Raw genomic sequence first — 19,132 nt, 5'->3', positions numbered from 1 at the left:
ATCATTCTGGATGAAAGCTACTATATGGATATATGGGCACTGCCATTTTACAGGTATACTGTATCCACTATATACAGGACTCTTAAAGCTAAGTGCCTTATCAACTATCCACAGGTTTACAGAGAGTAAGTACGTTAAAATCTGATTATGAAGGATAATCAGTATCCATAATGCATTCATCCATAGTTAAACTTCTACATAAAGAATACGGCAAAATAATTTTCACTAGCTGGGTGTGGGGTGGGTAGGTTGAACTACTGAACATTTTGAGCATTTTTTATCCCTTTTGTACAAAGAATAAAGTTACCCAGAGTTCACTATATGTGAAAGTAGGGCATGTTGTAAGGGGTACAGCAAGGAAATAATTCAGCAGCCCTTTTCTCATGGACCCATGCATTTCAACGAGATTTTTGCTGTATTATTTAATATAGTAACTCAACCTGCCTTTTCCAGGTGTTGGTGAAGAGGTGATAGTATTAGCAAAATTCCCAACCTACTGCTGAGAAGCAAATACTCCCAGTGTATTTGGCCCAGTTCTGTTTGCCAGTACATGAAAATTAAACGTAAAGTAAGTTATCTTAGGGAAAATAACAGAAAAATGTGGATATTTTAAATGTCTCAAAAAACCCCCAAAGGAAACGGTTAGTAATTTCCGAAAGCACTGAAATATACAGTATGTCGATGTTTACTCAGAACCTCTTAAGTTAAATGACATTGGCAAAATTAAACCTGGACATTCATGCAAAATGTTTACTTAAAGTAGTTAGTTACTTCAAAAGGTTTTTACTTTTTATGAAATCTGCAAAAGTGACTGTAAAGGACTGGTTGTAAGTTCTGTTCATGTTACACTGGCTTGCAACCAAGTTTAAGAATCTGGCCTAGTTGGTAACGTTTTTTCATTTGCTATAAGCTACATATACAAAAACATATTTGCCAAGTCAGCTCCCAGTTCACAATGTTTTTAAAAATAAATTGTGTAGCTAGGAGTTTAACATAGTTTCATATTTTTCTTGAAAATCTTTGTTACTTTTATTTAGAAACATGTGTTTTATACATTTTCTTTGCTTTTTTGTGTTAATAAACATCTCTCAATTTTTTTTAAATAAAAACATTCAGGATATCCAAACCCTAGGACAAAACGTTATTACATGGATTCGAATTCCTGAAAAACCATTTACATTGAAAATACTCATGGAGTTCTCTGATTAGTAATCATTTAATATTATTTTATTAATTCCCACAGTGCCTATCATTATGGCAGCTAGGTAATTTAATTATAAGGTAACACCATGTTTATTATTATAGTTGATAATTCCTATTACAATAACACCCAACATGCCAATAGCATGCTACATGCTTTCAGTCAGAAGCATGATCCCTGTCCCAGAGAGTGAAGAGAGACCTTGATTGTGCAGTAAGCGCAGTGCAGGCTTCTGGATCCTGCTCATATGAATTCCACTACAGAATCAAGACCAGAAGAGATAGTCCCTAGACAAAGGCACTCAAAACAGGAGGTGAGGACTGACTTTAGTACACATGTTGTTAATAGATTCATAGATTTTTTAAGACAGAAGGGACTATTAGATCATCTAGTCTTGTATAACACGGATCATTCAGTTTCACCCCTTTGCCCCTGCATTGAGCCCAGTAACTTCTGTTTGACTAACTCCAGAAAGGTATCCAGTCTTGATTTGAAAACATCAAGACATGGAGAATCTACCACTTCTCTTGGTAGTTTTGTCCAAAGGTTAGTCACCCTCACAGTTAAAATTTATGCCTTATTTCCCATTTTGAATTTGTCTGGCTTTAATGTCCAGCCATTAGGTTCTTGTTCAGCCTTTCTCTGCTAGATTAAATAGCTTTCTACTGGCTGGTATTTTCTCTCCGGGAAGATACTTATAGATTTTAATAGTTCCTTTTCAGTCTTCTTTTTGATAAAGATTAAGCTCTTTAAGTCTCTCACTCTAAGGCATTTTCTCCAACCCTTGAATCATTTTTTGTGGCTCTTTTCTTCACTCTCTCCAGTTTTTCAACATCTTTTTTAAAATGTAGACACAAGAACTGGGTACAGTATTCCAGTATTGGTCTCACAGATGCTCTGTACAGAGGTAAAATCATCTCCAAACTCCTATGTCCTACTCTCCTGTTTATACATCCTCATTAGCCTTTTCCCCACAGCATCACACTGGGAGCTCATGTTGAGTTGCTGTCCACTATAATCCTTAATATAATTAATAATTTATTTTAGTTAAGTATAATAAATTATATAATGTATTGATAATCTAATTTTATTTAGATTCTTCTCTTCTACATTATCTGATGTCTATCTAGTTCTCACTTCGAGTGGAGGGATATGGTTTGGGGGGGCTATTTAGATTAGGTGTGCTTTAAAGAGAGGCAGGTGGAGACATGGTGACTGAATCAAGGAAGAGCTCACAAAACAAAACCAGCTGTTGAGCTAAACAAAATAATCCATCTTCCATTGCATTGTTACAATAGAATGCTATTGTAGCATATTTTGCAAACTTCATTTAATTGTGTTCATACATCACAGTGCTCTTAATTGTAATATTCTGTTTAACTGCTATATGATGGAGTTTTATCATGGGGCTGTTGGTGGTATAGATCCATATGTATTGTGTATGGTATAATTCTGGTTTGTTTCACCATGAGAATGTGTATTAAGTAAAGGACTAAAAAAAGGCAGTTAATTTCATGGTACTGAATAGAATTAACAAGTACATTCTCCAAGATAATTTATACCTTGTGAGCCCTTGCAAAATGAGTTTTCCCTGATGGTCAGATTTTTTTGGGGAGGTGGTAAAATCCACACACACTGCTAAATATTTTAAATAGAATGAAACAATAACAATTATTTTATAATAATGGACCTTACTTTGCATAATAGGCTCTTTTTCTCATCTTTCTAAAATACTGTATTTTGCCATTATCTTTTCTATGTCCTGGAATTTGTCCATTTTTCAGTAATTAAAAATTAAACCACAACATAAATGCTATTATATGCTCTGCCCATTTTTTAGAAGTTGCTAGATTCTAAGGTACAAAGTCCCTAAACAATTTACAACTCTACCCACTCCCCTCTCAACATCCAGTGACAGATGGTTTCACTCACAAGCCATAGCCTTCTCTCCAATCCCAATCATTTCAGCCATTCCCTTTCTCATTTTATACATTTCAATAATTTTTATATTGTTTCCCTGTAATTTTAATAGATATAACAAGAACTCTGATATTATCATGACTTCTCTTTTAGCTTTCTACAGTAGTTAAGTTTTCATTCTCAGGCTGAAATTGGAGCCTAATGTTTCTGGTATCAAAAAATTTTTAAAATACATGTTTTGTTCATGTAAATGCTGCAGAGTGACAGCAATTTTTTTAAAAAATGAAAAAAGGCTCACTGGGTTGGATTTTCTGGATGAAACCAGGGTTTTAATCTTCGATCGAACAAAAAGTATGTCATTAAAACCAAAGGACTATATCAAGCATACCCACTTTTAGGCATGCTCTTGACCTTGGCAATTGAAATACTCAGGATAAGTTTCAAGAGAAGATATAAACAGGACCAGTACAAAACAAACTCATTTATTTCAACAGCTTTTTAGTTTATATCACCATTCCATAGGAAGAATTATCATGAGACTTTAACATACTAGGAGAATGTAGAGAACACTCAGATTTGAAAATAACGTTGGCATAAAACTGAGCTATTATCTTGATAAAACTCCATCCCTATATCAGAAGGAGGGCCCCATACAAATAATCACTACTCAAATTAAATACCTGAGTACAGAACTCACTAATTCCCTTAAAATTAGCTTTATTTTAAATTATGATAAGCTGCTGCCACCAAAGCAAAAGGAAATAGAAAGATATATGGGTCTTCTCCGTGACTCTTTTAGGCAGGATTTGTCCTGCTTGTTAATTAAATACAGCAGTTATGTCTTTCATATGGGCCAAACACAATCCCGGATTAAAATGAAGACATTACAATTACCCATAGAGGATGAGGGATTAGTGCTTCCAAACTTTGACTGATACTACTTAGCAGCACAGCTGCACTTCTGTATCCCATGGTTTAATTATGATAAGACTATATTAGCATCTAGAATCAAAGACTTCCCTACCCAGGATGTCTCTTTGATAGAGTCGCTTTACGTGAGGGGTGCGGGGGTGTGGAGAATAGCCTACACAATATGGCTAGAGGATGGCTTTGATGACTGCTTTCTGGGCAGTGTCTTTTAAAAAAGTCCAGTAATGTCCAGCATTGTTACATGCAGAATGGGGTGACTTACAAATATGGACCTCAAATACACTGTTTTGATTAAAATATACAGATTCAAACATGATCACCTTGTCTCATTTGATCAATGCAGAGTCATATTTAAGGTTGAATGCTCACCGTTCTCTCATCATTTACAAATTAGAAACAAAAAAAATTCACAAGGGGAAAATGAAAGATTGAATGAGCAACATACAAAGCCTGTTCCCCTACTAGCCCTTCCTCCATTGTTTATGCTCGATGACATTGACCTATTAGAAAAACTTCGAAATAACTACTGACCTGAATGGAAACATGATTTCTGGCAGGGTATACAGTACACAGACCAGACTAAATTATTTCTCGTGTTTAATATTAGATGATGGATTATAATTTGCTGCAAATTCCCCTCAAAGAGTTGCCTCCTGAAAGGAAGGTGCTTTTCTAACCTGCTAATAATGTAAAACACAAAAGGATGGGGTTTTCTTTTGTAGTTGGTCCACATTGGAAAATACTGGAGGTATTCTATGCCATAAGGTGTTTATATAACACAGGGTTGGATGGATGCATTATAAATGCAGCTCATACTCATCATCATATTCTTTTCAGTGTCTATGAATAATTGAGCTTGTTAGTGCTTTTTTTAATGCCTCCTAATTGGTCAAAAGTGTAAAAGTGACGCAGACTTGGTTGCAATGGGGAAAAAAAAGTTACCCAATAGTGAGATATTCTTTACTTTTTTAATTGTTTAGATATTTTACTTTTATATTTTTATCTATTTTTGTTAAGGGCATGTTAATACTGTTGATGATATTACTTAATATTGTTGGGCTTTTGTCCCCATTAAGCCCATGATTTGGTCATCCAACTTTGATCCTTAATTTGACCCATAGCATTCTCCATCGGCGTGATTACTGTGTACATTCTCTCCCCCCACACACTTTTTCTATTTGCTCAGTTAAGACACGTCCAATGAGAATTATTTTCTGCAGAGTATTCATTTCTCTTCCTGTTAATTACTGAGTTAGTATATGTGACCTTCTGTTGTCAGCGGCAAATAAAAAAACATAAGGGGTGAAGTTCTGATCATACTGAAGTCAAAGAGCAAAGATTCCATTGATTTCAGTGGGGCCAGGATTTCACTAATAGACTGGAGCTTACAATTGTACTCCAAGGTAACCTGTGTCAACCAAAACACATTTTTGATCCAAGAGAGTTTAGACAGTCAAGAAATGATGGAGGGGAAAATTGCATCTTCCACTTTTTTCCTCCTTAATCTCTAGCATTATTTTCCTCATTTCTACCTTGTTCTCTCCCAAACTTCTGTTGTTCTTTGTTTTTCTTTTATTTGTCTCTCTCTGGATTATTTTCTTTTTCAACTCCTCCAGTCTTATTTTTCCTTCCCTCCCTCCTTTCTCTGGCTACTTTTTTCCCACGCTCCTCCTCTGTCTGTTTCTGTCATCAACTTCCAACACAGTTCTTATCTTCTTTATTCCCTCTCCCTTCTCTTCCGGCTTGATTTCACTTATTTTAAGTCCACGCTGCCACTCCTGCATTAGCTCTTACAGTGCTGAATAACTGCTATCAGCTGCTTTGAGAAGTAACGATTTCATACAATATGGACATTCAATCTTGTCACATACAATGGAAACGTGTTAGAACAAGGTGTAAAAATGTGAAGCATGGTTTAAAAAACCATCATGGTCTTTTACTATGTTGTTTAACACATTAATACCATTAGTCAAGTTTTCCTGGCATAAAACACATTACCAAAAATAAACCCTCTTTCCCCCTCCATGAATTCCAAGTACCTTGAAATTAATAGACACTGACTAAATGAAATTTTAAAAACATTTTATTTCAGTAAGTGTTGGCATCATCTGGATTCTCCCACTGACATGGTCATTTTAAATTGGATTTTCCCTGCAAGGTTGCCAATTTTAAACTCCCCAAATATTCTATTGAGTTTGTTTTTTTTAACAATTGGTATATTATATAGGATTGGGAAAAGAGGTTTATGGGTTTCTATTACTGGGATACTGAGGAGCAGCTGCATAGATTTAATATTATCAGTGGAGGAAACTGGGCAATGATTGAACCAATGCTCTGTAGCTATACCCTATCTGATGTTTCAATGTTACAGACATTTCCTGCTTTGCAAGATTTGCCATCTGAACTCTTAAATGTTATAGTATGTTTATGTGAAGACTGATTAAGTCATTTTTTAGTTAACGCTTTTTGTGGCACATCTCCCATCATGCACTGAATCTCATCTTTTGAAGGGATTTCCTCTTGTCTTCTACAGTGCAGCCTTGAGAGAAGTATACGGATGTTTAGATGTCTGTGGGTACTAATTATTGTCTATACGGAATGGGAACTGGACACCTAACTGCGCTTTGTGCCTTTGAAAGTTTCCCCAAAAATATTTTGTGGTATCACTGACATCATTTAAACATTTGGAACCTTTTTAAAAGCTGAGAGTATTGGCTATGCATGGGATTTCTTTTTTTAAAAAACTGCTCCCTTGAATATACTCTGCTGCATCTCAGTGAATAGTTGTGTTTTCTTCCTTGGCATAGCATAGTTGTGTTTTCATTATAGGGGAAACTAAGATGCCTACTTTTCTCTCCATGTACTAGAATTTCCACTAAAATTAACTGGAGTAACCTGTGTATGTAAGGGCAGAATTGGACCCTACGATTTCTAGCCTTTCATATATGGGCATGGTGGTATGCTGAGACACTGAAATCAAAGGGAGTTGTAGTTCTACTAGAATAGTAGAACTGGGGCTTTAGTGAGAAACGTATTTGATTATTTTTTTACCAAAGCATTCACTTCTGCAATTATGTGCTCTTTTAATCGTGTTCTGATAGTTAAGTGACAGAAGTAATACACGTTTAGAAAAAAATAGTCATCCCAGTGTTAAAGAAGGCAGATGTGCTTTGCTATACAAGGATGCTTTAAAAAGAAAAAACAAATAACCCAATCTAGATTTAAACCCAATCTAGATTGAGCCTGCAAAGCTTGGTACTTAGAAAAAACATCTTTTTATTTGATCTGGAAGTCACTGAGACACAATGGATCTGGAATCTCATAATGCCATTTTTATAGTCACTTTTCAGAGTAGAACCACAATTTCCACTTTCTAAGCTATATTTATTTGATGGACAGTAAACTAAGGGGCTGAAATTGTGGCTTTTCTGATAAAGCTTTCAGAAGCCCTTTTGTGTCAGAATTTTCCCTCCCCACTTTGATAACTGTACCAAGACACACTATACCGGCATAAATACCTTTATGCTGATGTAACTGCCCTCACTAGAAGGTTGCACCTATTTAACAAATTCAGGTATTTTACTGATTTCGTTAAATCAATGCAAAAACTGTATGGACCCTTTGTTTGGACAGTTATTTGCCCTTCAAAGCAGTTGCTAATCACAATAAATTGTAACAAGCCACATTTATATTGCTAGGAATGATCAGTGTGGCTTGGTGACTAGAGGCTTAGACTGGGACTCAGGTGACCTGAGTTCTATTCCTGGCTCTGCTGAGTGACTAGGGGCAAGTCACAATACCTCGGGTTGCCTCAGTTTTCCCATCTATAAAATGTGGATAATGACACTGAACTCCTCTGTAAAGTTCTTTGAGACCTACTGATGAAAAGTGCTGCATAAGAACTATGTATTATTATATTTATTATGTATAAATTCTGTGTTAGTTTCCTTGACCTCTTCACTCCTTATATTGTTCTTTTCCTATAATCCTGAAGACTTTCAGTACCTCCCAGCTAGAGAAAGTTACCATATGATCCAGTGATAGATGGTTACCATATATATAAATATATTCTGGTGTTTATATTCTTTGGATTTCTGCTTTGTGAGACGAGACAGGTTATTAGGACATAGGTGAGATCTTATCCTTCTTTGTTTGCATAACCCAGCATGATTCTTGTCTTAAAGCATTTCAGTGTGCTGCGGTAGTTTGTGGTTTGTTTTGCCTTATGGTATTTGTTGAAGTTTACATTTTTATTAATTTTTAAGTAAAAACAATATACAGTACCAGGACTGTCAGTCGTGAGTCCCCAATGTGATGAATACAGTATAGTAACAGATGATGAAGATTGTTACAGGCACTCTGTAGAGATAGTAGAAAATCTGCATCTAATATCTCTACCTAGAGTGGACTTCCAACAGATTGGAGCCCATCATGTGGGTTATAAATATATAATTAACTATATCTGTTTCTTGCTCCTCTTTCCTCAGTGACAGATAACCAAACCTGCTCAGTGAAAATAACAGTTCAGCTTATTTTAGTTTAATATTTGGCTAGGGGAAAACTGAGAAGGTTCATTAATCTACGTTCTGTAAGAAGATATTGATAAGAGTACTGAAAGCTTTAGAAACAGTACTATAATGCCAACAGAAACTACTATATGTAGAAATGCTCCAACAGAATGACAAGCATGGAGCCCCCTATTTGTGTGGGGGGTTACAGTGAGCTGCAATTTAGGAAACCTAGGTTCAAGAACATGCTTGGGCTCCTAGACTATAGGCAGCAGAGATGAAAGTTTATAGAAGTGTCTCATTTGATTTGCAGTGTACTGCTCTGGGGAATGAGAAGGGTAGTTCAGATATATTCTAAAGCACATAACAAAAACATACACTGGACATTTATTAAGGATCTGCTGTCTAAACCTCAGGCAATAAAGAATTAAGGCTGCCACTCTGTCCATAATCTGCTGTACTGGGCTATATGTTGAAAGCAAGTCATTTTTCCTGAATAATATGCCTATCAGACATCCAGCTGTGTGTGAGTGACCCTTCTCGCTAATATAAGAAGCCATGCCTAGCCCTCTTCCTCAAGAGGATTGGTTATTGTAATGCACAGTTTCTGAGGGAGGGACTAAAAATGAGGAAGGACTGAAGAGAGAAAGGAGAGATTATGTGGGAACAAGAGTGGTTCCTAGGAGTCCAGCTCCCATCTTTGCTCTCAGGGGACAGCAAACAAACCTCACTCAGCCCATTTGGGTAGATGCCATCCTACTGATAATGGCAATAAGAAGGATTTTATAATACCTCTCAGGTAGGGCCCCAGGCCACAGTTCTGAATTGATAGTATTACATATATGAGCCCAAAATTGTAATTTTCTTTCTCAAGATGGTGAGAGATTCTAGCCACTCATGGGATACATAAAGCAGGGACTGTAGAGAAGAGACTGGGTGAGCCCACCCTACCTTCACATTCCTTAAATCCCATACCTTGCACTTCCGGAGCCTGGACTAAGGGAGAAAATGTTGGTGCATTGATTGGTGGAGGAAACCCAAAAAAGGTATAGGTGGGGCAGGCTTTCTGCGGTGGCTGGTAGTCTGGGGACCGACTTTTTATTTACTTCATACTGGCGATATACTCAGCACTGAACAAGGCACAAAGCTAAAGACTGTTGCTGTCCTGGTATGCTGTGCATCTGAAATACAAACACTAGGAAGGAAAGATGCACTGTGAAGACCAGAGGAGGGAATAACTTAGATTGGTGATTATTATTATGGAGGTGCAACGCACTGCACCTTGTGTGCAGTCCTCAGCATCCCTGGGAACATTCTGTGCCTCTGTTCTCTGCAGGCAGATTGCCTGCAGAGACTGCCATTAGTGCAGTGCCCCTCTGCATACGCCTTGAGCAGCTGTGGCTTTAAAAGCTACAATCTGGCCCTACATTACGTTTCAGGGCAAAGCAAATTTTTTCAGCCAAGTGAGCCCATCAATATGGGGTTTTTTAACAGTCTTACAGATCCCTAACTACACTGGCAGTAGCAGATGTCACTATAATACAGTGCATGATTCATTATCTACTGTATTCTTTGCCATCCAGAGAGGCTGCTTTTATATGGGCTTGTTTTTCGTAGGTTTGGAGGGGCGGGGGGGGAGGGGTTAAGAGATGGAATGGAGTGAAATCAACTGGCTACACGATGTTGTGGCTTAAAACAGTTTCATAAAAGCAGATTCCTTCTGTTATTACAAAGCTAAAGCTGCTGCATGGCCATATTCTGTAAGTGATTTGTAGTGTACTGTACCCCATGGTTTGTTTGAAGCATAGCCATGAAAGGAAAATAACCCGTACTAATGCAGATGAAAGCCCTACTGAGAATTCACCAATTTACCACATCACCAGTTCTTAGCTGTGGGTCACCATTACAAGGTGAATTACTAGAGTCTGGCAAGGGATTTCAGTCAAAATTCGCACATTTAAAACAAATGTCAGACTGCTTCATAGTATGCAGCTGCAAGGACCCAGGCTGAGAGACAGGGAATGTGAAAAATCACTCCCTCCTCCTACTGCTGCTCTCATCACTCCTCCCTACTTATGCCATGAGGAGCTCCAGGAGAAAAGCAGGCTGCAGGTACCGTTTAAGGATAGTACAGGCTGCCTGGGCACCAAAGAAGCTGACGCACATAACAATCAGTTGGCTCCACACCATCCTTAAATAGCGCCACCTCTCCAACCAGAACCTAGGGAGAGGGAGGAAATAGTTCTCCTGTATGCAGCACCCATTAGCACCCCAACCCAGCTTTCCCTAAGCCCCCTATTATCTGTGGTCCATCCAATCAATCACTCTTCCGTAAGTATTTCACTGTCCTACACATGTAGGAGACAAATATTATTATAGGACTTGATCCAAATCCCATTGAAAGATTCCTATAGATTTCAGTGGGCTGTGGATCAGACCTACAGACTTCACAGTCATTTTCACAGCAAATAACTATTACCAATACTTTGTGTCCAGGTGCCTATACTGCAAATGATCATTGCCCCCCCCAAAAATACCTATTTTATAATAAAAAATATTTAAAGGTAATGAAACACGAGAGAGAGAGCACTGTATAGACAAAAAAGAACATTCACTGACTATCACAAGACATTGAAAATTTAGAATCTGGGCGGATACCTATGCAGGATTGTAATATGACAATTTTACAAATAGTGAAGAGAGAGCAAACGAAAAGAGAAGGAACGTGGGTGGTGGGAATGGAGAGCAAATTCTATAAAACAGGTAAAAGCAATGCCATATGTCAGGGGTGGCCAACCTGTGGCTCTGGAGCCACGTTCAGCTCTTCAGAAGTTAATATGCGGCTCCTTGTATAGGCACCATCTCTGGGGCTGGAGCTACAGGCACCAACTTTCTAATGTGCGGGGGGGTGCTCCCTGCCCGACCCCTGGCTCTGCCACAGGCCCTGCCCCCACTTCACCCCTTCCCATGCCCTCCCCTGACCCTGCAGTGCCCTCCCTCTTCCCCCCCAGAGCCTCCTGCATGCCACGAAACAGCTGATCAGGAGGTGCGGGGAAGGAGGGGGAGGTGCTGCAGCAGGGCTGCCGATGGGTGGGAGGCTGCTGACCTATTACTGTGGCTCTTTGGCAATGTACATTGGTAAATTCTGGCTCCTTTTCAGGCTCAGGTTGGCCACCCCGCCATATGTTAACATTATTTTCAAGTATTATAAAGTGTAGTAAAATATATACAGTGTGATAGAGAGATCTATATAATGTAAAGCATAACTGCTTATTCAGTTTTTTGCCCACTGATGCATTCCATTTAATATGCAAAACTATTGCTCTCTAATCTTGCCAGAAAGTGTATATAGAAGTGTCATTCTTAAATTAGAATTACATTGCTGTTTCAGACATGCAAAAATCAGATGGATCATTATGAAGGAATGTGCCATGGCTCGCATGGATAGCGTTGATCAGAAAATTGTGATGAAAAATAAATTTCAGTGAAAAATTGAAACAAAAATTTTCATAGTCAGAAAATAGGGGGAGGATGGAATCTTATCTGTACTCATGGCATTTCCCTCCCCCACTACTTCATCCCCACTGTTTTCCAATGTGGAACACTTCAGTTGTGTATCATTTTTACATTTATGATACAAATGCTGATATTAATTCTTTGTTAATCTATCATATTATATACATTTTTACAAAAATAAAAAGTGTAAAGTTTTTTATGTTTGCCAGTCTTTGTGATAAGAAAATATAAAATAATGCAGCATCACGAGTGATAAGTAGTATCTTCATCTGTAACTGATGTTAAGAAAAATGTGTCCTATGAGGTCCGTGTGTTTTCCCAACAGCATCCTTGACTGGTATCCCATTTTTCGCCTGTTTCCAGAATAGCATTCTGTGGTTTACATTATGCACAGTACAACTACATGGTTGTTTGAAGCTGCTGTCACTTATAAGTAACACCTCTGCTTATCTCAGGGATGGTTTTGTATACTCCAGAGGGAGTTTGCATCCACCTCTCCTCAGTTAGAAAAGAGTTTAGTCCAATGCAGATGAGGGAAGTAAAAAAGTTGAAAGTGCCATGGAGATCCTCACATATATTATTATTTATTTCTCAGTACCATAAAAATACACAACACTTTATGATGCAGATGAAGAAAGATTGTAAATAAGCATGTTTAAGGTTTCTAAACTAGTTGGACATGAGAAAGTGAGATGAAGATGCCCTTTTAATAATTCAGTGTAGTTTCTTTTATCTGTGCTGGAAGTTTGTTAAACGCTAGACAGAAAGTTTGAACTGTTGACATAGATCTGTGGTTCTAGCCTTTTAAAGAGACTGGACAAATTCCATATCTATAAACATGTAAACAGTTATTGCCATTTGCATCAGTGTTTGTGCTGGTCTCTGCTCCGTTTGTTTATATTACTCTGTGTTTCGGTAAACAGGCCTATAGATGCTAAAATAAGTACCTTGGGAATTCCACAGAACAGCCTGTTCCCAAAAAAGAACACACAATGAACAAGTTAGAAACACATGTGAGCCCTATTCCGCCCTAGATTTCAGAGTAGCAGCCCGTGTTAGTCTGTATCCGCAAAAAGAAAAGGAGGACTTGTGGCACCTTAGAGCTAAATTTGTTAGTCTCTAAGGTGCCACAAGTATTCCACCCTAGGTTACATGCACATGACTCCTCACTATTTACAAGGTTCTAAGGTCCATTCTGACTTGCCCAGGTCAAAGCACGGCTATGGAACCAAATTTTTTATCTCAGATACACATGGGGAGTTAAAGGGAGATTCATGCATGTCTCTGTATTTAGCCCATTTATGTCAAATTAGTAGGTTCTGGGATGGCAGTGTGTAAAGAAGCCTGCATCAGACAACATGCTGAAATGGCTTATACCACAAACATTCGTTCATACCAAAGGGCAATTCTGACCTTAGGTTTTAGAAATGTGACTAGACTCTTTGACATGCTATACAAATAATATCTAACTAGTTGCCTGGTATTCTCTTTACAGTTTTCAGAAAATTAGTCTGCACATGTTATCGCAAATCCAAAAAGTCTCCCTTTTCTCTTGAATTGATTTTACAATTCTTTGAAGAGTGAGATATTTCTACTCTTAATACTTAATGCAGTTCTATCTCTGAAGACCACAGTCACACGCACACACACACATACACACACACTCCTAAGTATAGTATTTATTTGGCTGAAAGTACATTGGTTTTCTAAATAAAGAGACTGTATGGAATTATAGCAGTACCTGCTCATGCCCAGGACACAAAAGTCCAGAGGATGTCTCGGTTACAAATTTCTATTTGTAGTGGTGTTCGTAAGTGGCCATGAAAATTTTCTGCAGGTAGGAAACTAGCATGCAAGGATTCAGCCTAACTAGGGCGGAATTGTTTTTGAAATATACAGTTTACTTTCTTTTCTTTTTTTAAGAGAGGCCTATAAGAAGCTCTTACTTTAAAAAAATTAAATGAATATTTATGCATTTGGGAGTCATATTACAGAATAATCTTTAGCATATTTACCCATTAGTCTACAAATCATAACAATCCTTAGCTCTTGTGTTTCACTGGTAGATCTCAAAGCACTTTACAAAGGAATGGTCAATTTTTGTAGTTGAGAAGAAAATGTCGTTTGTTTCTCACAATCAATTATTTGTCTTTTTCATGCATGATACAACCTCCCTGGATCATTCACAAGGCCTTTAGCCTGTCCATATTTAAATCCCTCTTGTAGACCCACTTCAGCTGCACTTCCTAACAGTGAAACAAGTTGACATCTATGTAAATTGCTCACTGTCATTCCCCTAACTTGTGTCTAATTGTCTCTGTCCTTTGAGCTCCTCTGAGCAGGGACCATCCCTCTTGATTATTTGGAAAGCCCATAGCACATAATAAACATAATCATAAATAATTAATATTATAATAATGTGGGGAGGAGTATATGAATGATCTAAGGTCATAGCTAAGTGCTTCCTAAGGGCCAAATGGTCAGTGGCACTACTTATGAGAGTAAGGTGATCATATAGTTTGGCTATAAAGTATTTTCATGAGCAAAACCAAAATGTCAACATTGTGTGTGATATTTTGGCCCTTATTGCCAGAATCTGATACAGTATGCAAAGTAATAAATATTTGCTTATCCTTCTTCCCATATATATATATATATTTTTTGCAGGTTACAAAAGCCATCCCCAGTTGTCCAGGACAAATGACTCTTCATATGAAACCTCTCCTGGTGTGTGGGGGCGATGGATTTACTCATTCCAACTTTGATGGGTGCATAGATTCTGCCATATGTATTGTGGAGGCTTTAAAGACTAATTTATAAAGCTGTTTACATATCATTTTAGTTCTATGGTGAATGTTACCATGACGTTAAATTTTAGAGTATTGTTGACCTGATTGGCCTACATTTTACTTTAGAAAAAGCATCAAAAATTGCTTATATCTGTTTGAATGGAAATAAATTTTGAGGACCCTGGAATTTTGCTGTTCTACGATAAAGGAAACTTTTCTGATGGCCTGATTCCACTATCTTTTTGCCCATTGATTTCATCTGGTGTTACAAGCTGAAAAGGTAAAAGATACTTTTGAAATGTCATACTGGGCAACACAGTACCTTTAGAAAGGCCCCTAGGCATGTCTGAAAATTTTACCCTAGGAATACACAGTATTGTCAGCTCTTGATCTTTGCCCAAAACTCTCAATGAGACCCCTGCGCATAGGTGCTGGAACTGCAGGTGCTGCAGCAACCCCTGGCATGACGTGGTTTCCATTATAAAGAGGGTTTACAGTTTGGTTCAATGGCTCTCAGCACCCCCGCCATAAAAATTGTTCCAGCATCCCTCTGACTGGGAACCCAGCACACAGAACCTGTATAACAAGTGGCTGTAACAGTTACAAGCACACTTTTCAGATGTGGTTGCCAAAAGTTGGGCTACTAAATCCATAGTTAGGTACCTAAATAAGTGCCCTTTTTTCCCCAGAGGTACTGAGTACCCAGCAACCCCCAGTGAAGTCAGCAAGACTCCTGGGTGCTCAGTATTTTTGAAAAATCAGGCCATTTATTTAGGTGCCTAACCTGACTTGGGAGCCTAACTTTAGGCACCCATGTTTGAAAATCTTGGCCTACATCAAGAAGTTCTTCAGGAGCTATATAGTACATATTCAGAATAAAATTCTGTCCTTACTATCTGAAGTCATGGAGGTGACAGAGTAGAGTAATATCATGACCTAGTGTGTCCCCCAGATTAACCAATATGAACTAGCCCACCCCCCCCATCTCAGAGGGACCCTACTACCACCAGGGGAGGGAGGGAATACACACAGCCTGCAACAACTACAAACTAGCCAGCACCAAGAAGGGGGTGGGGCATCACAGGGGGTTGGCCCTGCCTGCATCCTGTGGCAAGAGCCAACACGTTAGATTGGGACCCAGGCCAGCCCTGCAGGACAGGAGCTGCTGTAGGGTGAACATGGAGGAGGCTCACTCTCCAACATCCCCCAGGGGCAGATTCAGAAGATGTTACTGACAGCTTTCTGCAAGCTCAGAGAAGGATTTCTTTCTTTGCTTCTAGAAATGAAGTACCAATAAAATGTGTTGCCTACCCTAAAAGTGGTGCAACCAGAAATAAACAGCCTGTACATGTGAAAGGAAGAAAGAAGAGAGTGCTAGAAAGAATACAGGTGGACATACAAATGTACATATCTCATGTCACTAGATTTGTTACCTCATAGTATTGTCTAATATATACTTTTGCATCTGGGCTGTAAACACTAAGTTGTAACACCACGTTAACGTCAATGAATTTAACTAACACACACAGCCAATTACTGGACCAGAAAAGAGATGCACTTAAAATAGTTCAATATTTGCCAGATTAGTGGTTCAGAGAATAATGTATCATGCCTCAGTTCTTTGACCCTTTGCTGCCTGAAGAGAAGTTGATTCTTGATCCTCTTAAACAGGGCGCACTCTAGCAACTATAGAAAAAGTACAGGAGCAGCAACTAGAGAAGAATGTGCCATTGCTTTAGTGGATAACAAATGTAAAGAAAAAGTGTATAAAAGGACGTCACCGAGGAGAATTACATAACAGTGTGATAACAATAATAAAGTTGCAATGGGTTTCCAGGTTCAGAGTTAGGATATGTGGAATAGCTCAGTGGTTTGAGCATTGGCCTGCTAAATCCAGGGTTGTGGGTTCAATTCTTGAGGGGGCTATTTAAGGATCTAGGGCAAAAATTGGGGATTGGCCCTGCTTTGAGCAGGGGGTTGGACTAGATGACCTCCTGAGGTCCCCTGCAACCCTGATATGCTATGATACAGTAGCTACACTAAAAACATTAAAACTAGGGCTGTCAAGCGATTAAAAAAATTAAACGTGATTAATTGCACGATTAAATAATTAATCGCAATTAATTGCAGTGTTAAACAATAATAGAATACCATTTATTTAAATATTTTTTGATGTTTTCTACATTTTAAAATATATTGATTTCAATTACAACACAGAATTCAAAAGTGTATAGTGATCACTTTATATTTATTTTTGATTACAAGTATTTGCACTGCAAAACAAAAGAAATGGTATTTTTCAATTCACCTAGTACAAGTACTGTAGTGCAATCTCTTTATCATGAAAGTTGATTTTACAAATGTAGAATTATGTACAAAAAAAACTGCATTCAAAAATAAAACCAAGTAAAATTTTAGAGCCTGCAAGTCCACTCAGTCCTACTTCTTGCTCAGCCAATCACTCAGACAAACAAGTTTGTTTACATTTGCAGGAGATAATGCTGCCCGCTTCTTGTTTACAGTGTCACCTGAAAGTGAGAAAAAGGCATTCTCATGGCACTGTTGTAGCCAGTATTTAAGATATTTATGTGCCCGACATGCTAAAGATTTATATGTCTTTTCATGCTTCAACCACAATTCCAGGGGACATGTGTCCATGCTGATGATGGATTCTGCTCGATAACAATCCAAACCAGTGCGGACCGACGCATGTTCATTTTCATCATCTGAGTCAGATGCCACCAACAGAAGGTTGATTTTCTCTTTTGGTGGTTTGGGTTTTGTAGTTTCTTTTTTAAAACTTCTTTAAGACTTGCTCTTTTAAGAATTCTGAAAGCATGCTCCACACCTTGTCCCAATTAGATTTTGGAAGGCACTTCAGACTCTTAAAACTTTGGTTGAATGCTGTAGCTATCTTTAGAAATCTGACATTGGTACCTTCTTTGCGTTTTATCAAATCTCCAGTGAAAGTGTTCTTAAAATGAACAACATGTGCTGGGTCATCATCCAAGACTGATATAACATGAAATATATGGCAGAATGCGGGTAAAACAGAGCAGGGGACATACAATTCTCCCCCAAGGAGTTCAGTCACAAATTTAATTAACACATTATTTTTTTAACAAGTGTCATCAGCATGAAAGCATGTCCTCTGCAATGGTGGCCGAAGCATGAAGGGGCATACGAATGTTTAGCATATCTGGCACGTAAATGCCAGCTTACAATGCCAGCTACAAAAATGCCATGCAAATGCCTGTTCTCACTTCCTGGTGACATTGCAAATAAGAAGAGGGCAGCTGCATCTCCTGAAAGTATAGACAAACTTGTCTGAGCAATTAGCTGAACAAGAAGTAGGACTGAGTGGACTTCTAGGCTCTGAAGTTTTACATTATTTTGGTTCTGAGTGCACCTATGAAACAAAAAAAAATCTATGTTTGTAAATTGCACGTTCACGACAAAGAGATTGCACTACAGTACTTGTATGAGGTGAATTGAAAAATACTATTTTTCATTTTTACAGTGCAAATATTTGTAATCAAAACCATATACACTTTGATTTCAGTTACAACACGGAATACAATATATATGAAAATATACAAAAACATCCAAAATATTTAATACATTTCAATTGGTATTCAATTGTTTAACAGTGCAATTAAAACTGCAGTTAATCAAGATTAATTTTTTAAATTGTGATTAATTTTTTGAGTTAATCGTGTGAGTTAACTGCGATTAATCGACAGCCCTAATTAAAACACATATAATGTAAGTAGCCACAATTAAACTACAGTAAACTCTAGATTTAGATACTTTGTTTTGATAGACCATTTATAGACATACAATGGCAGTGATATTTCTATGTATACATTTAAATAAACAACTAATTCAATAAGACCAGACCTGAAATAAATGAACAAAAAATTGTCTAATTTCTTTGAGAAATAACTGTTGAAATGTCAAATATTTTTAACCTACTCTACTTCTGTGAAGTCATGTTGTAATTGGTCAGACATTTTGTGATCATAGGGTAAATTTTTAGGCCCAAATTGTGAGCTCAACTGTAAAAAGTACATGAACGTTCATACAGTCACAACAACAAATGAGAATGGGAAAGGATGCTAATGGGAGATAGAAAGCCTGAATTAGTCCAAACAAAAAAGCTCACTGATATAAACTTAGGGCTGTGTTAAGATCATCCTTCATAAACAAGAAAATGTGGCTCCGGAAATTAATGAACCAAAATTGATGTGTCGGATATTAGGCCTAAC

The 19,132-nt window shown here is 37.8% G+C and overlaps 1 protein-coding gene across 6 annotated transcripts in view; it reads left to right on the top strand.

Moving 5' to 3' along the window:
- RNLS (renalase, FAD dependent amine oxidase) overlaps window positions 1-18,788 on the top strand; it is a 146,951-nt gene extending 128,163 nt beyond the window's left edge. For 2 of the 6 annotated variants that reach the window (XM_037905720.2, XM_037905722.2), the window contains exon 7: window positions 14,743-18,788. In XM_037905720.2, the coding sequence (XP_037761648.1) occupies window positions 14,743-14,895 (153 nt within the window). In that variant the 3' untranslated portion in view covers window positions 14,896-18,788. The remainder of the gene's footprint in view (window positions 1-14,742) is intronic. The other 4 variants (XM_043550742.1, XM_043550741.1, XR_005226312.2 and 1 more) reach the window with 4 other exon arrangements.
- Window positions 18,789-19,132: the final 344 nt, after the last annotated feature.

Source organism: Chelonia mydas, chromosome 7 (genome assembly GCF_015237465.2).
Source record: "Chelonia mydas isolate rCheMyd1 chromosome 7, rCheMyd1.pri.v2, whole genome shotgun sequence".
Lineage (NCBI taxonomy): Eukaryota > Metazoa > Chordata > Testudines > Cheloniidae > Chelonia > Chelonia mydas.
Note: the sequence above shows the minus strand (reverse complement) of the source record. Positions and strands in the feature narration are given on the sequence as shown.